We start from the raw sequence: 21,844 nt of genomic DNA, 5'->3' as shown, positions 1-21,844 counted from the left end.
GGCACATGAACCCTTGGAATGCCCAAGGAACAGTTTACAAGTGCTTTAATATGTATCGAAGAGTAATTATGCAATCATCTTCCCAAAGTAGAGAGGTATGGTCCTCCAAATGACAGAGAATTCTGAGGAAGAGGATGGAAATAATTATGAATCTGAATGAATTGTACTAGTCACAAGCAGTTTTAGTCGTTTGATGAATGTGTTACTTCTGGATTTGTTCAATAGTGCTGTGATAGAAAACTGACGTGTAACAGATTAGTTAAAATTTAACCTAGATTAACTCAATTGTGAGAAATGATGCAATGTCAAGGAGCATAAAATTACTCTTGATTTAGGTTTGGTGATGACAGCAGATTGAGATCGCTAAAGAGAATTATAAATCCATGCTGGATTAAGCTTTTTTATCAGTACTGATGTAGTCTCTCTTGAAATACTTATGCTGTTGTGTAAACCTTCTATGAAAAAGGTACAAATAAAACTTGACATGGAGCAAGGCAAGAAATTCCATTTAGAAAGTCAGTAGATATGTAGTTTACTAAGTCATTGATCAATTAAGGGCATCAGTAGGTCAAAGAGTTTACAGGCTGGCAAATGTCTAAACCTCCTACTATATAATGGAGGACAACTCAGGGATGGTCTAGCCATCTGTCCTATCTTATGTTACCCACCACTTTGTGCCTCAAGTGCTCAGGTGTCTCGTGATCAAGGTCCTAAAGAACAGGATACAGCAGATCAAGGACCAGATAGTGGTAATGTGGCTTGTCATGGCAAGCATAGCAGAGCAAACACATCCAAAAGCCAATTACCCAGAGTGGGTTCTCAGGTGACGTACATCTTAATAAATGGAGGGATATGATAATTGGGTTGTGTAAGAAAAGCTATAGCTTTGGGCGAATGACCAGGATGTTAGCCAAGAAGCAACATCTGCGGGAAGAAACAGGGTGAAAGATTGGAGATTAGGAAAGCATAGGACAAGTTCTAATAGTGGGTCTGGATGTGATTCTTGTGTCAAAAATAGTGTATTGGAGGACTAACCTGATAGCACAAGAAGGCGATCTTGGTAATAGTCCCAATGGACATAATGGTACACCTGGAGTCCATGGCTTGACTAGATTACACAATGAAATGAAGGCCACAGAACAGTCTTGGAATGTAAGTCCCCATGTGGTGAATTTTTGGCAGTTATCAATAAACCAACAAGAAGCAATAGGATTTAGATTTGGAGAAAGTTTGAAGTGTATTTTGAAGTACCAGATGAGGGGCAGCCAAACTTGTCAAATAAATTAAATAAAAACAAAATGCTGGAAAAACTCAGCAGGTTTGGCAGCACCTGTGGAGAGAGAAGCACAGTTAACATTCTATATGGACTCAAAACGTTAACTCCGTTTCTCTCTCCACATATGCTGCCAAACTTGCTGAGTTTTTCCATTTTCTGTTTTGATTTCAGATTTCCAGCATCTGCAGTATTCTGCCTTTAATTTTATTGTCAAATAAGTGGATTTGTACTGAAAATATTCCTACAGAGGGACTTGTAAGACTAAAGAGAGACTAATTGCTAGCAGTTTTGGAAGATAGACTGGTTGATAAAGATGATGGATTGACTACTCCCACAGCTGGTAAAATAATCTTTAAAATACTTTTAATTCTTTCAGCCACATATTCATGGAAGGGTAATACTTTTCAGAGAGAAGTGTCTCTGAAATCATCCATAGAGGCAGCACGTACAGAAAAGAAACCATGGACACTAAACAACTACATTCATAGCCTGAATGATGCTTTCAGGGTGTAATATTTTTCAGTGAGACCTATTTTCCTGAAAATAGGTTGGTGGTCAACTAAAAGCAGATATAGATAACAGAAAGGAAAACTTTCAGGCATTTTCATGGAAGGTGCTGATTTCCTGCACGAAAGAAAAATTAAAGTAGAGCTTAAAATTGGAAATCAAGCTTCTGGGGTTTTAATGTATTGGTTTATATGTGAAGCAGAATAGGTTTGGAATAACATGAAATCAACAATCCTAGTTAGCGGGTGTAACACCCATCCTCTTAATTGGAAAGGTGCCATTACATTTAAAAGACAGAACAATTGCAAAGCTTTATTGGTCAAATGGTTGTGCACTCAGACTAGATGCTAGTTTTGACATGTTGGAGTTAAGTATGACAATCAAATATCCATGATGTGGATGTGCCAGCGTTGGACTGGGGTAAACACAGTAAAAAGTCTGACAACACCAGGTTTTAGTCCAACTGATTTATTTGATAGTAAACTCACAAGCTTTTGAGGTTTCCCTCTTCGTCCAGGTGAATGGAGAGTTTAGAGACTGTCTGTGCTTTATATGCTCTGTCCGAGGCCAGAACTCTCCATTCACATGACGAAGAGGGAAACCTCGAAAACTTGTGAGTTTACTATCAAATAAATCGGTTCAATCAAATATCCTACAGCTGAGAAAGTTTCCATCCTTAGGTGACCCAAAGAACGTGAAACATCAATCATTTTTATTGGCAAGTCACAAGTTAATCTTCCTAATGGCTACTCACATGCATCTGGTTTCACCTGATGCGGCAATAATAATCTCTCCTTCAAGGTCAACAAAATGAAAGAGATTGTCATTGACTTCAGGAAACCTAAAGGAGAACATGCCCCTGTCTACATCAATGGGGACGAAGTAGAAAGGGTCGAGAGCTTCAAGTTTTTAGGTGTCCAAATCACCACAACCTGTCCTGGTCCCCCGATGTCAACACTACAATTAAGAAAGCCCACCAATGCCTCTACTTTCTCAGAAGATTAAGGACATTTGGCATGTGAGCTACGACTCTCATCAACTTTTACAGATGCACCATAGAAAGCATTCTTTCTGGTTGTGTCACAGTTTGGTATGGCTCCTGCTCTGCCCATGACCGCAAGGAACTACAAAAGAATGTGAATGTAGCCCAATCCATCACACAAACCAGCCTCCCATCCATTGACTCTGTCGACATTTCCTGCTGCCTTGGCAAAGCAACCAGCATAATTAAGGACCCCACGCATCCCAGATATTCTCTCTTCCACTTCCTTCCTTCAGGAAAAAGATATAAAAATCTGAGGTTACATACCAACTGACTCAAGAACAGCTTCTTCCATGCCGCTGTTAAGTTGATTATTGTCTACAACCTAGCTGTGACTATAGCACTACATTCTGCACTCTCTCGTTTCCTTCTCTATGATGTTTTGTCTGTATAGCGCACAAGAAACAATAATTTTCGTTGTATGTTAATACATGCGACAATAATAAATCAAATATTTCTGATGAATAAAAATAGAAAGTATTGTCCTTTAGCTTGAGAAGCTAAGAAAATGAAGAGGGCTGTTAAGTGTAATTTGGCTGTGGAAATACTGGCTCTTGTGTCAGGAATGGATGTGTGATTTTATTTTTCAAATGCTTTAAGTGAGATTCCAAACTAAGGGCCTACTCCCATCTACTCTATATGTTCATAATACAATGAACTATCTTTGTACTGTCAGTACGGAGTCTTGAATGACAGTAATAACTTTGATTTATATAACATCATAAACGTAATAAGAGTGTCCCAAAGTGCTTTACAGCTGTATTATAAAACAAAACATGAGGCTGAGCCAGTTAAGGATAGATGATCAAAAACTTGGTCAAAGAGGTAAATGTTATGGAATGTCTTAAAAGAGGTGCATTGTCAGTACAATGTCAGAATTTCAGTAGTAGTGTGATGCCAATACAGTATGTAGGTCATGTGTCCCAGTGGCAGGCAAAATGATTATATCCAGACATGGCACTTTTTTGAATTTAACAAGAGCATAGTGGACACTAGCCCCTTGTTGCATTCCCCAAGACAAAATCTTGACGAAGCAACCAATCAGCACACTTTTCTAATTCAGTACAAATTGCTTCCTCTGAAATTTGCATTCTTGCATCTATCCTGATGAATGAAAGGTGAAAAGCTTGCCTGGTGTATTTCTAATATCCTGAAGACTCAACGAGCACTGTGTATAATGGATTTTACTCAAACACTCTGTATGTATCAGGCAAAAGGACTACGTATATGAACCAACAGTAAATAACCAAATCACAACTTTATTCCAAACAGCAAAAGACTTAAGTTTTACAATTTTAACAAGTATCTCTATATGTTATTGATCATTTGGAAATCTGTATACTACCCTGGATCCACATGACTCCGTTAGTACATCAAACTCTCAAATCTGTCTGACTCTGTCTCTGATCTGGAGATGAGCTGCTCTTGTTACTGCTGTGTCCTGATGCACTTCTGAGAGATTGGAGAGGTGGGTTCTCTTGAATGCTGCTAGCATAGGTTTCTTATACCTGTCTGACTATGTTCTGGAATCTTCCGAGGATTTGGCCTACCAATGCTTAGGTCTGATTAGTTTCACATCATTGTTGATGTGGAGGGCGGTGGGGGTTTGGTGGTGTTCTTTTAGGTCATCATTGTTGATGGGTTTCAATGGGTGTTAATGAGTATCAATGGTGGATCCTTTGTGTTTGTGTGCTGTATACTAGATGTCTAGTTTCAGCTTCTAATATGCATCAAATCTTTTGTTTCACTGTCTGCCCCGTGTATCTAGTGGTGATTTGTTTCTCAGAAAATGTATAACTATCGTTTTACATGTGCAGTTGTGTCCTGGTGCATCTTTGGTTTTCAGTTGTTTAAGCTCAAATCTTGCAAGGGGCCCGTCTCCACTCAGACTGTTTTAGACTGAGATAATCCCAGCATATCTTGCTTTTAGGCCAATTTCTAATTCAGTCTCTATGTCATTTTGTTGTGTCTTGCTGTGTCTGTACCCCAATCTGTTGCTCATCCGCAGCTGGCCTGTCCCCAATGATTCCATCTTTCTCAAGCAGTCACAGGCTGCTACAGCATTTATCAACAATAGTCAAGTTCTGCACAACCAAGTCTCTAATCTTGAACATATTAATGGGTGGCAAACTCTGATGAGAGAACTCCCCCTTGCCATTTTCATCTTCCGAGTAGACAATTGCTAATATATGAAGTTGGGTCTCAGGGAGGTCACCGTGTATTGCATGTAGGTGCCCATGGCAATGGACATGCATCTTGAATTCACCTGGCCCCATTTATTAGGGAGCCAAAACTCACCAAATCTTTCATCAGCCAATGCTATGCCTTAATGTGTGATTGAGGCTATGGTGCAGAGACAAAGGTGTATACTTCAATGAAAGGAATCTAGTTTTTTTTTTGAAAAGACAAATGAGCTGAGGGAACAATTGGAAGTTTATCACAGCTATCATTGAAACAAGGTTTGAAGGAGGATAAGAATGGTGCCTCAAGCTCATTGCTTACAGCATTTTCAGATGGGATAGAGAGAGGGATTAAAAGGGAGGGGAAATCGCCAATGTTTCCTCCAATTTCCCTTTGCTGTGTCGTAGTCTGTTTCTTGCTCTTACTGTGAGTCCCTTTAAGATTGGAGCCAGCCACTTAACAGCCTCAGTTGGCCTCCAGGTAGGAATTCTATCCTTGATCTTCTGCATCCACGACTTAATTAAGGGTGTCAGGAAGGTGAAAGGCACCACATCATGGCCTTTCCTTCCTGATTCTCCCAAACCAGCCCATTCTTTCAGCCTGCCCCAAGGTGCAGTGTGAATTAAATTCTGCCTATTTGTATGGTGCAGTACATCGACACAAATGTAGGAATAGCAATAGCTTGATGAGAACAGAATGTTTATTAAAAGTCACCAATCGAAATCCATACATACAGTAAAAAGTAATTTCCATATAACAATCAGTATTACACACAATCATAGTTGGTACTGCCATCTTAACACTTGATGAGAGCTGGTGTTTTAAGTGAAACAGTTGGCCAAGCTCTCCAACAACACTAGTCCTTCTGGATTCAGAAAAGGATACTCCCACAAAAACAAACTCAAGAAGAAAAAAAAACACATTTTAAGTAGGTTGAAAAATCCAGTTTGTGGCAATCATTGTAAAAACAAAGGGAGAAAAATACATTGACAGACAGGAGTACAATTCTGGTGCATTCGAATGAATGTTACAATCATTTTCTACTTTCTTGCTCTCTTTCCAATTTGCTTTCTCTCCTGTCGTCAGTTGGGTCCTTTGCACTACAGCAGTATCCCAGCCAAGTTTACCAGGGTCAGGGCAGGCAGGGGTCTGCCTTGGCTTGTTCAAGAGTTCTGTGGGGTTGATGAGCAGGTTTGGTGGATTGGCTATGCTATATTGCCCCTTAGTGTCCAAAGATGTATAGGTTAGGTGGATTAGCCATGGTAAATGTGTGGTGATAAGATGATCTGTCAGAGAATGCAGCTTTGATGGGCTGAATGACTTCCTTCAGCACTGTAAGGATTCTATGGTTTTATAGATGTGACCACTATTATTCTCTCTCCATAAGGAAGCTGTTTTTCACTCACTAAAGGTACAGAATCACCAAATTGAGCATTCCATCCATTATAAGAACCCTCTAATTGGTCCCATTCCCCTTCCTTTTCCCATTAACTTGCAGATGTTCCCGTTTTATGTATGTATTTCTAATTCCCTTTGCAAATTGCTACTGAATCTTCTTCCATCATCCTTTCAGGAAGTGTGATCCAGAACATACCCATCCACTGCATAAAAACAACTTATCTCCTCCTACATCCTAGTTGTTTTGCCAACTATCTTAAATCTGTCCTCTGATTACCAACCCTCCTGACAGTGCAAGATGTTTCATCTTACATACTTAATCAAATCCCCTTCTGATTTTGAACTGCAGTGTTTATTTTAAAGTAATATTTTAAAATGAAGGTCAAATGTGATGATATTAATCATTGTCACTGCATTCCATACAAGAGCTTCCATAATGTGCACTGTCCCCAGAGGCCAGTCCTCTTTGTTGATGCTGATACCTGTGTCTCAGGATCTGCTGTCTGGCATCACTGATGCCAAAGGCAATACGAGCTTTCGGAGCACTGTTCCTTCATCAGGTGAAGCAGTGAAGGGGCAGTGCTCCGAAAGCTCGTGTACCAAATAAATCTGTTAGACTTTAACTTGGGTGTTGTGAGACTACTTACTGTGCCTACCCTTGTCCAATGCTAGCAACTCCACATCATGGCCAAAGGCAATAACAGCAATGTGCATTAGTATAGTACCTATAGTAAAATGACCCAAGGCACTTTACAAGAGTGTAAACAAATAAGGTGTTGACACTGAGCCAAAAGACAAGATATTGGGTAGTCAAATGCTTGGTCAGTTTTAAATAATCTTAGAGGAGAGAGAGAAATGAAGAGGCAGAATTTTTAGAGAAGGAATTCTGAAAGTTAAAGAAAAATGGAAGCCACATAGTCAGATAATTCAACTCACCATAAATCCCAGGACATCCAAGATCACTGTCAGAATTCTGTGTAGTGGTACATTTCATTATTAAACCATGCATTTTATACATTTCATCGTTGTGATCAAGTTTTAAAAATGCTACACCAACTTGGATTCAAATGTATATTCAGCTCGCACTGTACAACATAGGCATAAAACAAAAGCATTTTTCTGTCTCCAGGACAACCCAAATATTACAAAAATAACACAACCACTTTACAATTATTTAATTACAAAAAAAAGGTTCGCCGGCTACTTACAGCATTAAAAATGTCTCATCTGGACTGAAAATTATTCACTCACTGCTCCTCACGTACAAAATCAAAACCATGAAACAAGTCAGGCGCTCACCAAATGATGACACTCATTGTACAGGTCTCTCAGTTCACAGAGAGAATACCATTTGGTTAGTGGGTGGTTTACAGGTTAAAATGTGTTTAGGTAGTTTATGTAAAATGGAAATTCGGCAGCAAGTTACAGGCTGGGGTCTAACTAAGGGGTCTGGGTTATGTAATAAATCCACAAAACAAGGAGCTCTTCAATGGGGGTCGGGGTGGGGGGAAACACACCTTTTAGAGCAGCTGCCATCTACTATGGCTGCAATACACTTTTAATTCTGTTTTCAAATAATGTACAAGAAGGTCAGCTGACAGGTGGAGTTACTCCTGGATTGTGTGCCAGCTATAGCTGCACTGCGCATCAATCACTGCAATGCTGATTTACCTTTTGGATCATGCAATCGTCAGGCAGACTGCACACAGCAATGTATTGTTCACTTGCCAATAATGGTGATCAAAAGGACTCCTCCTCCACTCCCACCATATCCTCCTTTCCTGTACAGAGCAAACATCAAAAAATGGCAACATTCATTCAGCATAATAATTCTGAAGAACATACTTGAAGAATAAATAGATTAATTAATAAAGGCACAGCTTACAACAACAGAAAACTTATAAATACTTAATAATCCCATGCGATCCTGAGTTGATAGTGGGAATGACTGCTCATACAAAGGCCATTTTCCCTATTACCTGGTAAGCCTGTTTTCAGTTCAGGGTTTCAGCAGTCTTGGGCAATTACACTCATTAATCAGACTTCAACTGCTGTGTGGTTGTGTGTAAAACCTCATCTGTGCCAGATCTCATCGACTGGGGAAGAAGCTGCAGTGAAATCTCGGTAATATTTTTCCGTCGCACCACTCTGTGCAGAGTTTGACCGCAGCTGAATTCTCGCTTTCACCTTGGCTTTTACTCATTGGTGGATGTGAGAAATACTCGGAGCAATAAGACTTTCAGCTGTGACTCATATACCTGGGCCTTTGGGTTACACCAAGAACAGAAACATGACATACAAACAGCTCAAGGTGTCCACCATAAAGGCTAGTGCGATAACTGGCACTAATGTTGCCCCTTTCCCATTCATTTTCTTTCTATCCAATTTCCTTTTTCTCTCTTGTTCTATTTCTCACTCACCTCAGCAGCTATTTGGCCAAGGGAATTCCAAAAGCTTTTCTTCACTGATAAGCAAGAGAAATCCATGCCTTTGTGAAGGCAGGCACATACCAGCATTCCAGCTATGAAAGTCCCTTATTAAATACATGGAGGTGAATTTGCCCATTCCACCCACCATGGGAATCAGATCAGGAGAGGGACGGACCATGGAAAGGTTTGTTGAGGTCGGGCGAGATTTTCCATTTTCAGGGCGAGTGAGGTCAGAAAATCCCACCCATGGGGTCTAGGATGAGATCCTTCTGTATTTATCCTTGGTTGAGCTCAGAACTGAAGTATGACCCTGGAGTGTGAATAACATCACAGTTTTTCTCTCTCTGCTTCTCATGCCTAAGCTTTTAGTTCCCTAGTCTTCACTTAACTGGTCCTCTGTGTCCTGTTTTGTCACAGCTGAAGGTCCCAGACCCTGTCCAACTCCTCATTGGTATTGAGTGACCCATCTCTCTGATTGGTTGATAACCTGGGCCAAGGAATCCACCTCACTAATAGGCTGATTGTCTGGGCTGAGGGCCTATCCCGCTGATTGGTCTTTTGTTTAGACCAAGGGACCCTCTTACCAGGTGGGCATTTTATTCCTATTGAGAAATTGCATCTTCCCATAGTACATTTTATATGTTGAACAGATAGAAAACGGAGGCCAGACTGGTTGTTTGCCATGGCTGCCGTCTCTCAAGAATGGGATTTCTATTTTGTCCTTGTGACCTATTCACTCATACTCTGTTCTTTACACACTAGTGCAATGTTCACAGTGAATCTTACTGCTTCCTCAGTGAAGAACTTTGGATAGTTTCAACTCTTCAACCTCTGCTCCCTCAGCAAACAGTGCCCGCTGATACAGTGAAACATAGAGACATAGGAATAGACAGTGAGATGTATTATTTACAACAAACAGTCCTTTAACTTTTCATGAAACAAATGAAGTTATCTCAGATAAATGCACCAAATAGTTAATGCACATGAAGAGCAAAAAAAACTCAAGTCTTCAGCAGCCCAACAAAGTGCATTCGGGGTGCTTCTTTGACTGAGCAGAAGGCTGAGGGAAAGGCAGAAGATCGTGGGGGAGCGTTACAGAGTGAAGGCCGGGACACACACATTGCACTGGTTGCAGGAACAAGGTAATCCACTCAGATAAACACAGACATTAACTTGGTGATGTTTCTGCCACAGGTAAAACTTTGTGCCTTGCAAGTTTTGTGTTGGTGGTGAACATCCTAACTGCCTCACGGTCAGGGTGAATGTGCAGGGGCTACTCAAGCTCTCTGGGTTGATTGAGAGGGGGACACTGACTGGATTATCTGTGATTTGTTGATCTTTTCCAAAAATCAGAACTTTTTGGCACATCCTGGCTGAACATGTTGGATTAATCTCATTTAACAGAAGAAATCGCTTCAAAAATACTGATTTTCTCCTCTTAAAAATAGATATGCGCACAAACCAGAGTGCCAGTGTCAATTTAATTGATTATCCATCCTGCCCTGATTACTTTTAAGTCCACCTCTTTTCATCCTACCTTCAAACGCACAGGTCCGTTGAATCACTCACTTTTCAACCTGTAATGTCTCAATTTTACAATTCTGAGATCCAGAGCTGCAATCGTTCTAAAGTTCACAGTGCTGCAAGGTTTTAGCTAACTTTATTGCAATTTTTTTTGCCCAAAAAAATCTCCCTTGCAGAGTCAGGGAATTGAATGCAATAAATGAGAGACTTACAGCAAATTGAAATGAATTAGGTCAATTTGAGATACCATACGTTAGATCGTTGAATTCCATGAGGCACTGATGGAATTTCCTCAAACTGTAAAACAATTAAATAATAGTATGGAATTACCCTGATATTGTGACTGCTCTGATGATGGACTGCTGGGAGGTTAATGGGGTAGATTGTAACTTTGTGCAGCAATGTGAAATAAGCAATAATGCAGCAACTTGCTTCATATTACTCTTCACTTCCTTTTGTTTGACTTTATTGGAAATAAAACAATGGGAGATTTAAAAACCCTACAGGTACACACAAAGTCAGGATCCACTCAAATGTGCACTGATTCAAGAACAGAAGGGGCAGGGGGTTAGAGGGGAGTTTGCCACAGAGCTGCAGGTACCTCTGTATGCACATTCCAGCCCTTTGTTTTAGGAAATGCTGCAAAGGCCTGTTCTTCTCAAAGGCGCATTAACATCTTACACTAACTTTGCAGAGCATTACAGCTCACTTGTGCAGGGGCACAGGGAGTAGAATTCTTCCACCTATGGACTAAGCCTCGTGGCGGAGATAGAAACACACCCAATCTTCTAGCCCTGACCTTATTTGGTTATGCAATTGGGTGTTTTGCACCATTTTCTATGGCACGTAGTCCACCATCCTATCAGCTGCCATATCGTAAAGGCACCCAACGTCATTGATCCACTATCGAAGAAAGGAGATGGACCTCCTGAAAATTTAAGATGGATTTCCAGGAGCATTCTGAGCTGGAGGATGGAGCCCTTCAGGACACCCAATCTGGAACATCTGCCTGCAGATGCTGTCCTCACCCACTGCTGTGGTGTTCCATATCCAGAGTTGCTGGTGGCCTCCATCCCAAACTCTGGAATTGGCCCAGGCATTGTTCAAGATATTCCCGACATCTTTGTTTCAGACATGTTTCTCACCGGTGTGTATTCCTGCTGATACTGTGGAGAATTGGGTGTGGGTGGTTGGACGTTCATCTGCACCCCATTAGTGGAATGGAAATGAGTTTCATGTCAGACTCCAGTGGATTTCCTCATTCACTGTGGCCAGGCACCAGTGGAAGATCCTGCTGTAAATTCACACTGACTTAAAACTGACTTTGGGCCTTCTGCTGAATTCAGCCCCTCGCCTGCCATTGGACCCAGAATTCCACCCAGAGTCAAAGTGTGCAATCTATTGTTTAAGACATGATAATCAGCTCCATATCTCTCCATTTTCTTTTTTGGTTTCTGAAACTTTCATCTCTCATTCCGGTAGTATGTCCATTACATCCTTTCTATGTTTCTGGGGAAGAATTCACATACTATCCAGCAAAGGTACACATACATGGTATATATACATACCATACGCTGTATACATATTGCTGGGCTATAACCCACTCAGCAGGATATATACAGTATGTAACCAACTCAAACTCGACATAGTATGGAAAATAACCCATATACATTTACTTCAATGCACTGAACCACTGTTGGATCTATGATCTGAAGCCAGAAGTCCAGTTAGGCCTGACAAAGCAATTTGCAGAAATGGAGCCCTGGGTCTCAGTTTTCAAGTGAAGCAGCTGCAATACTGTTCATTGTAAATATCAACACCATGGCAGCACTCATTACATTTAATCTGACCAATCTATTCACTTTAAGTCTGTTCTACTCGGAAAGTACATGAGTACATAGATATGGTTGACTGAAAAAATGCCTGCATAAATCCTATTCATACCAATACCTGGGTGATGAAAACCAGAAGGCGCATGCCCTGCGAAACAACTTGAGCTCTCAAGTGACAGCAAGCATGCCTCCTCTAAGAGATAAATGACAAATGTAAACACTGCCGCTCCTGTGTAAGAGACTGATGTTTTTACAGAATGAAGTTGCAGCAATTCCTGTGCATTTAGTGGAGTGCATCATCTCTGCACTCAGAAATCCTCTGGAAATCCTTTTATTGGACATTTGAGAACATGAAAAACCTAAGAGATACGAATTGGAAGGATTGCATTCTGGTGTCCACACTTGGGACAAACCTGGCCACTGGTCCTTGTGCTCTTTATATCTTAAAACAGCCAACGCCGAGGTCTCATGCAGTATATACCAATGCCTTATTTTGAGTCATGTGCAGGGTTTAAAGAGTTTGCTCCTCATAGACGTCAATAGTGAAACAGGAGGATATTAACTCAGTGCACTTTTACAAGAAGATAATGACACAGTTCCATGTCACTGGGACGAGGCCACATAGCAGCCATTAGCTAATGTCAAAGTGACGCAGATGCTCAGATATGAAGGCCCCAATCCTGATCTTGGAAAAGGCCTCGACCTCTACAGTTCCTAGTTGCCTCCCACTGACTCAAAAAAAAGACTTCTGCTTGGAATTCCTGTTTCTGGGCCTTGTTCCTTGAGCTATGCCAGAAAGTTTTTTTTGTATTTGTACTTTTTTAATTAATTTTTTTCTGATGGATGGTGTTGAATCCTATGGTATGGGATCGGGGCACTAAACACACAGCTGGCAGTCCAATACCGAGCTATGAATATCTGAGGGATGCCGGAAGATGTGCAAATGGCATCATTTTGCCTGCAATGCCACAGCTTCGGTATGCTTACCACTGCAACCTCAGCATTACGCAAGAAAGAGATTGTTGATCTATAACTCTAGTATTGCAATAAACATTTTTTAAAAAGGCTCAATGTTTGGAAAATATGCTACAGTGAAACAATTGTCTAATATAGAACCTGCAGAGGCCGACTTTGGTCCCTCCATAGGAAGTTATAGTGTGGTTGTGCCTCTTTGCCACTCAGTATTGGGTGGGTGCTGGAGATCCTTGACTCACGGCCTGTACTTCTCATTGTATCTGTGGATTGTTACACAGCCGTGGTAAGAGATGGGCCTCGGCATGGCAGCCATTGCTGTGATGATTCCTGTGGCTGGGTCATAGCACGTGATGGTGTCAATAGCCTCTCCGGTTTCCCTTCTGCCGCCCAGGATGTAGACTTTGCCATTACACACAGACATGCCGCAACTCTCCTGTGTGACACAGTAGAAAGGAACTTGCATCAAGAACAAGCATATAGTAGATCAGAACCTTTGCTATCACATTATTTATTACTGGGGTAACAGAGAATGCACCAACAGGTTAGCACTGCTGTTTCACAGCTCCAGGGTCCTGGGTTAGATTCTCAGCTCCGGTCACTGTCTGTGTGGAGTTTGCACATTCTCCTCGTGTCTGCGTGGGTTTCCTCCGAGTACTCCAGTTTCCTCCCACAGTCCAAAGATGTGCGGGTTAGGTTGATTGGCCATGCTAAGAAATTGCCCCTTAATGTCGAGGGAAGCGTAGGTTAGAGGGATTAGTGAGTATAATATGTAGGGATATGGGAATAGGGCCTGGGTGGGATTGTGTTTGGTGCAGACTCAATGGGCCGAAGGGCCTCTTTCTGCACTGTAGGGTTCTATGATTCTATGAACAGGAAACACTGACACTGCGTAGTTTGGTTTTAACAGCATTTCCTATCATTCCTTGGAGCAGTAACTAACCCACACTGGAGTTCCTGAAGCAGATAGTATCAGTAGAGATCCAGGCAGTAACACAGGGTGCTGGGGAGGGGTTACCGAGTGACAGGGTGAGGGAACTGGATTAACATCAGTAGAGATACAGGCAGTAACACAGGGTGCTGGGGGAGAGGGTTACTGAGTGACAATGTAAGGGAGCTGGACTGACATCAGTACAGATACAGTCAGTAACACAGGGTGCTGGGGGAGAAGGTTACTGAGTGACTATGTGAGGGAGCTAGATTAACATTAGTAGAGATGCAGTCAGTAGCACAGAGTGCTGGGGGAGAGGGGTTACAGGATAGAAATTTACAGCCCCTCTCGCTGTCTGGACCTTCCACTCCTGTCAAATGCAATGGAGTTTTGAATGACTCACCCAATAATCTAGCCCACCCCCACTGTGACAGGATTTTAAAATTCCACCCACAAAATTATTCAATCCCAGCAGCCTCGTCACAACACAAAATAAATATACTGTAAGAAAATTGAATTGAAAGAAAAATACAGAGCAGAGGTGCAAGCTTTAATAATTTATGCAGCTCTTCAGAAGGATTCAAAAGCTTCTAATGAAGGCATTCCTCAGTGTTTCTCTCTCTCTCTCTTTTCCTTTCTCTCTGTTTGTCCATTACCCTCAGATTATCTGTTTCTCTGCCCATCTGAGTTTCAACTTTAAACAATCTTGTTCGCTGTACCTTGCACAAATGTAACAGATAGACAGTCAATAGTGACTGACTGTTCTTCCAGGGCCTGGCCTGGTCTTCCCCATTCGCCTCCCTTAACACGGATCCCATTTTAACAGGGCCATGGCTGAACTTCTGCTCCCTAATCCTGGAATTCAGGCTGGGATTTTCTGATTCACTGACACTGGGACAGATATAGGGAAGCTCTGGAATGTATATCCTTGATAGACAGATGTTTAATTAGTCAGGGAATCAAGGATTAATGGGATAAGGCAGGAAGGTGGAGGTGAAGATTATATCAGAACAAACATGATCTCATTTTATGCTTGAACAGTCACGATGGACCAAATGGCTTCCATGTCTTATGCTCTAACAGATATTCTCCATGTTGAAAGGAATAGTAGGAAAAGCAAAGGCAGAAAATCCTAAATGTCTCATTTTATGAGAGTGATCCTTCCAGCCCACTGCTCTGCTAAAAGCTGACCTTGAACCGGGTTGTACAGCATTTTAGAACATAGAGAAACTATAGCACAAACAGGCCCTTCAGCCCATAAGTTGCGCCAAACATTTCTACCTACTAGGCTTACCTATAACCCTCAATCCTACTAAGTCCCATGTACTCATCCAGAAGTCTCTTAAAAGACCCTATCGAATCCACCTCCATCACCACCGATGGCAGCCGATTCCACGCACCCACCACCCTCCGAGTGAAAAACGTACCCCTGATATCTCCTCTGTATCTACTCCCCAGCACCCTAAACCTGTGTCCTCTCGTAGCAACCATTCCAACCCTTGGAAAAAGCCTCTGAGAATCCACCCGATCAGTACCTTCATCATCTTATATACCTCTATCAGATCACCTCTCATCCTTCTTCTCTCCAGGGAGAACAGATCGAGCTCTCTCAACCTATCCTCATAAAGCATGCCATCCAATCCAGGCAACATCCTTGTAAATCTCCTCTGCACCCTTTCAATGGCTTCCACATCCTTCCTGCAATGAGATGACCAGAACTGAGCACAGTACTCCAAGTGGGGTCTGACCAGGATTTTGTTGTGTTGTAATATGATTACCAGGATCTAAAATGGTATTACCAAGTGGCAGGACACTGCTCAGCCTTTTGGGAGATGAGGTAGAATATGTGTTGTGGATCCTCAATGCCAGCATTTGGAATCAAAAATAGTTGACTCACATGTGGCTCATCTGCTGCACACATGGGGTGCACACAATTCTGGACCACCTCAGCTAACTGTTCTTTTGCTAAACTAGCTCAGGACATTGAAACAAAAATGACATGAAGCATCCTTCCTCCACACCCCTCTTTAACAGGACTGTAGAATTCCTTAGAATCCCAACAGTATAAAAGGAGGCCACTCAACCCATTGAGTCTGCACCAACAACCCTACTGAGCATCTTACCCAGGCCCTCTGCCCGCCCTATCCCTGTGACCCCCCCCCCCCCCCCCCACTAATCCCCTAACCTATACACAGAGCTGACAGCGCTGGAAATCCAGTGCCCAGACACTCGCAGAGGGCATACACCCAGCGGGTAAACCCATCAGCTCCACCCCAAAAATTGGCATAGAGTTGTATAATTTGTTGAAATTAGGATTCCCGTCGCATTAGGGGACCCAAGACTGAAATCTCTGGGCCACTAGAGTCTCCTCCCCGCTAGGAGTAGTTCACTCCAGCTGGAATGAAGGGGGCCAAGGAGACCACCCCCCCCGAGACGTCAGGGTAAGATGGGGGTGCCCCCTTGGATTGCCAGTCTGGCACCCTGGCACTGTCCAAGGGGCAAAGTGGCAATGCCCAAGGGGGCACTTTGGCACTACTTATCAGGCATTGGGCAATGCCAAAGGGGTGGTGCCTAATGGGTGGCAGGGCATATGGGGGAGGGGATTGGTGGAAGTTGTGGGGGTGGGGGGGGGGGGGGGTGGTCCTGCTGCCAGTCTGCAGTCAAGATCGGTGACAGAGGGAGGGAGGCCAGCAATCAGAGTTGGTGGATGGGTGGGATTCGGGGCTGCATGGGGTTGGGACTCAGGGTGGATTGGAGCTGATGGGTGCGGGAGGTTGGGACTGAGGGGGAGGGGGAGGAGATTGGGACTGTGGGATGGGGAAGGGGAGATCAAGGCAGACCAGGGGGGTGGGCAAGACTTGCCCAGACATGCCCGGGAGGACCAGCAAATAGGCCATGGGGGGGGGATGTCAGTAAGCCAGCGATGCAGGATCACGGGTCTGGCCATCAATCAGGAGGCTGACATTGCAGGGCCACTGCACATTTGCCAATCTCAGCACTGACAGATCGGTACATGTGCAGTGGCCCACTCATTGCTATGTTGCCAGCCTCTCCAGCGGGAAATAGGCTCCACTCATTGATTTTCAGTGTGACTCAAGTAAGGGCACACTGTGATGCAAATGTGGGAGATTCATTTGAAAATCCTGCTGAAAAAAAAAGGGATTGACCCCAGTTTTTATGCAAATTCAACACTTAGAATTTGTTTGGGAGAATCTCACCCTATATTTCCCAGTATTCACCAGAAGCACAGCAGCAAGAAATGCCATTTATTGAACCTAGTTCTCTACTCTCATTAGGCTGATATCAGCTAATTCAGCACAGAAGGAGGCAGACTGAGAGCAAACACCCAGTACAGGGCATCTGTACTTTGTTATTTCTGATCATTTCAGAAACAGCAAGGTCGGCTGACATCATAGAATCCCTACAGTACAGAAGGAGGCATTTAACCCATCGAGTCTGCACTGATCACAGATCCCACCCAGGTCCCATTCCTGCAATCCCCATTTTTACCCTTCTCATCCCCTTGATACTAGGGTTAATTTAGCACGGCCAATCAACCTCACCCGTACATTTTTGGACAATGGGACAAAGCTGGACCACCCGGAGGAAACCCATGCAGACACGAGGAGAATGTGCAAACTCCACACATACAATGACCTGAGGCCAGAATTGAACCCAGGTCCCTGGTGCTGTGAGGCAGCAGTGCTAACCATTGTGCCACCATGCCGCCCACATGCTGGTCACTTTCATAGTGGAGGTGCTGAGGACGGTTTGACATCAGTACCTGTCTGCTGAAGGTGTGCACCACATGCATCCAGTAGTCTTCCACTGGGTCATAGCAGAAGATGGACTTCGTCAGACCCCCGGCCACATATATAAGATTGTTCAGAGACACTGCAGTGATGCACCGTTTAGCAACGGGAATGGGCGCTCGCAACAGCCAAACATTTGTGGTTGGGTCGTAACACTGAACCTGCCAGAGAGCAGTGGGAAAGTCAATTAGTAGATACGGTTACTGTAAGAAACGTGAAAGTACATATAACATACAACAAGCACATGAGCATGTAACCAGCGTTCAAAATACATGGGGACAGTGGGTGAACTTGTCCCTGAAAGACCCAAATTACCCAGGAGAATTCAATGATGCAGATGACCAATTAAAGAAGCATTACCCCATTTGTAGAAATGAGTTGCCAGGGATTGCTCCTCCAGTCAAAGGCTGCTCCTCTCCCATGCTTGCTGCTGAGAGGCTTGCTAGTGTTTCCTGCAACTTTGTCTATATGACATCGGTATGGCCAACATTTGTTGCCCATCCCTAATTGTCCCAGACAAAGTGCTGCTGTGCTACTTTCTTGAATGCAGCCAAGTAGCTTGCTCAGAAATTTTTAGACAACGATACTGTAGACTTGGTGACACATGTCGGCCTCCCCAGCTAAGAAAAGCAGATTTTCTTCTCTAAAGAACAACAGTAAATCAGATAGCTTAGCAATAATCAATGGTACTTTCATAAGCACCATTACTGAGACTAGCTTTAAGTGGTGGCACATTGGTTAGCACCGCTACCTCACAGTGCCAGGAACCTGGGTTCAATTCTGGCCTCGGGTGACTGTGTAGCGTTTGCACATTCTCCTCGTATCTGCATCGGCTTCCTATAGGTGCTCGGAGTTTCCTCTCACAGTCTAAAGATTTGCAAGCTAGATGGAGTGGCCACAGTAAATCGCCCCTTAGTGTCCCATGATGTGTAGGTTGGGGGATTAGCAGGGTAAATACATGGGGTTATGGGGATAGGGCCTTGGTAAGATACCCCATTGGAGTGTCAGTGCAGACTCAATGGACTGAATGGCCTCCTTCTACACTGTAGGGGGCTCTAAGATTCTATGATCCCAAATTAAATACAAATTCCACCAGCAGCTGCCATGGTGGGATTTGAACCCATGTCTCAGAGCATCAGCCTAGGTCTCTGGATTACTAGCCCTGTGACATTACCACTATCCCACTGTCTCCCCAGATGTATGCGAGTCATTATTTGGGCATGAGATTTAAAAGTTATCAACAAAATGGTGATATATCAAATGCCTAATATGCAAGTCTCTTTAAACAGAGCAATCTCCCAGGTTGGTGCATACCTTATCAGAGCATGTGTTGTCATCAGGCCCTCCGCCAATCACAAAGAGCTTACTGACACAGCTGACGACTGCTGGTGAGCTAACTGCCTCTTTGAGTGGGGCAACCTCAACCCAGCGGTTGGAGAAAGAGTCGTAACACTCTACGCTGTTCAATCGATTCTGACCATCGTAGCCTCCCACAGCATAAACCTGGAGCAAGGAAAAATCAAGAAAAATTGCTCAAGTCAATGGAGAATGTTTCAAAATAGCTTTCACCAAGATCCTTGAAAAAACCAGGAATACCTCCCCCTATTTCTGCACCTCAAACCCCAAATTTCATGCAAGCTACAGCTATTAGTAAATAGACCACACTTCCTGCTGGGTGCACTAAAATACTTAGGCAAGAATTTTTCACAGCTACAATAGACAGGTTCCAATTTTCCAGTACTATGGCAGAAGGAGTTTGCCTTCCAATATTACAGATAAAGGTTCCTGCTCTCCTGGGGAAGGAGTTCTTGTTCCAATACTTTTGGGGAGGAGATTTGTGTTCCAGCACAGTTAGACAGGAGACTTATGTCTTGGTGCAGTTGTGGTGAGGGTTCCTGTTTCAGTACAGATGGGGAGGGAACATGTGTGCTGGTCTTATTGGGGAGGGCTCTCACGATCAATGAAACTTAAAGGTTTTACTCTTTGGAACTTTGGCTCTCTAGATTCTCATGGTATAGTTGACAGATGAGGATGTCATTTTGTTACAGTTTAATCTGCTTACTTGTGCCTTTTCCCATTGGGAATGTTGGAGCAGGTATGAGCATATCATCTTTCTCCCATATTAGAGGTAGTTGAGGAGGGGTGCTTCACAGAGTGGATATGTATGGGGTGGGAAGGGATGTTGCCATGGCAATGCATGCAGCAGCACCATGTACTACATCATCACATGACTACATCACTATAGTGTCAAATATCCAATTATTTTAATTAAAAGGAAAACACAACCACGTATGTCAGTCCTAGTGGCTCAATCTCAGTGATATCTGCTTTTATATCCCAGTGGAAAAATTGGGAAAGGGCAGGGGAGCAGCATGCAAACAGATACATCCAACTGAAGAGTGGAATGGCCTCCATCTGTAGTGTAATTTCTTTCTGACAGAGGCTTCCAACAGGAAGAGCCAACAATACAGTCACTTTAATAAGTTTCTTTAATCTTCAAGGTAAAGAAGGTAAGGGACCCTCTCCATTCAAATCCATCAAACATTCCCTGGCCAGGTACAGCAGGGGTTAGATACAGGGCAGAACTGCTGCTGTGCTGCCCCATGGCTCAAAATGCTCCATGCATGTCAGGAAGTAGCAAATACCACAGGGCTGAGAACAAAGACAGGATCAACAGGGCATGAGCAACTGAGCAACGTTCAGAAGACAAAGACAATCTGTTTGCCAAAACAGTGAGGAAGGAGATCGAGGACTAGCTGACAAACAGCCAATGTTGTAAGGCAGGTAAGGATAAATGTATGCATGCTATTGTTTAAACGTTTATTAAGTTACCTTGGTACACCTAAAATCTTTTTCAAAGCCGTGGTAACTGGTTTGAACTAGTTGGTGTTTCAGGTTTACATAACCCAGAAAGAACCTAGAATATTCCAGGTGATTTGACACATACAATTGGCTGGTGCAGAAGCCTATCAGGGAGCTACTGGCATACCTGTTGCTAGGTGTTGAAGTTCTCCTTTCAAACCTTAATTAGTTCCTGCCTCACTTACTGAACCTGCAGCGGCCTGTTCACGACAACTTGCCAAAATTTCCCTGCTGATTTTTAAACTGGGTCAGCACAGGGAAGCAAGTTAGCCAGGAGGTTCGTGACCTGGGAGCAGCGAGCAAGGCAGGGCTACTAAATCTATGATCAGCTTCGGGCTCCTGCTTCACAACTGTGGGTTTTAACCCCCTAATGTCCACTTGTTCTCCCCAATATTATTTTCCCAACAGGATCTGGAGAGAAAGGGGCTGGTTTTGCAAGCAGTACAAGCTGCCTTAGTTTAACTGGTCAGTTAATGGCAGCCACACATCTGGGCTTTTTAAAGACAGTATTAGCCAGTTAACCAGACAGTGCAGGAGTGGAGTTATATCTCTGCCAACCCCAGGAGGGGCTGACAGAAGGACATTAGTGAACCAGTTGCATTTTAATAATGAAACAAAAGCTTTCCTGATCTCTTTTTCCTGGAGGCAGCCGTGAATGAGTAGATTCATACTTAATTTCACAATTCTGCAGGGTGATATTTGGAGCATCATCTTAACCACTCATTGTCCTCCTACATGCAGCAACTTTCGAAGAGATCTTTGCCAGCACATCTCAAACCCATCACCTCTGTTGCCTGTGGGAACAATACAACCTCCACGCTTAGCTCCAAATCACACACCGTCCTGGTCTGGGACTATATCAACGTTCCCTAATTGATTTGATTTGATTTATTACTGTTACATGTATCAGTATACAGTGAAAAGTATTGTTTCTTGCATGCTGTACAAAGCATACTGTACACAGAGAAGGAAAGGAGAGAGTGCAGAGTGTAGTGTTACAGTCACAGCTAGCGTGTAGAGAAAGATCAACTTAATGTGCAGTAGATCCATTCAAATGTCTGATGGCAGCAGGGAAGAA

At 43.2% G+C, this 21,844-nt stretch overlaps 1 protein-coding gene across 2 annotated transcripts in view; it reads right to left on the bottom strand.

Moving 5' to 3' along the window:
- Positions 1-5,688: 5,688 nt before the first annotated feature.
- klhl24a (kelch-like family member 24a) overlaps positions 5,689-21,844 on the bottom strand; it is a 40,023-nt gene continuing 23,867 nt past the window's right edge. For both annotated transcript variants that reach the window (XM_080183365.1, XM_080183367.1), the window contains exons 5-7: positions 19,219-19,407; positions 17,877-18,065; positions 5,689-13,597 (exon numbers count right to left, since the gene is read on the bottom strand). In XM_080183365.1, the coding sequence (XP_080039491.1) occupies positions 13,400-13,597; positions 17,877-18,065; positions 19,219-19,407 (576 nt within the window). In that variant the 3' untranslated portion in view covers positions 5,689-13,399. The remainder of the gene's footprint in view (positions 13,598-17,876; positions 18,066-19,218; positions 19,408-21,844) is intronic.

The sequence above is a fragment of the Carcharhinus amblyrhynchos genome, unplaced genomic scaffold (genome assembly GCF_965287045.1).
Source record: "Carcharhinus amblyrhynchos unplaced genomic scaffold, sCarAmb.v2.hapA chromosome_267, whole genome shotgun sequence".
NCBI lineage: Eukaryota > Metazoa > Chordata > Chondrichthyes > Carcharhiniformes > Carcharhinidae > Carcharhinus > Carcharhinus amblyrhynchos.
Note: the sequence above shows the minus strand (reverse complement) of the source record. Positions and strands in the feature narration are given on the sequence as shown.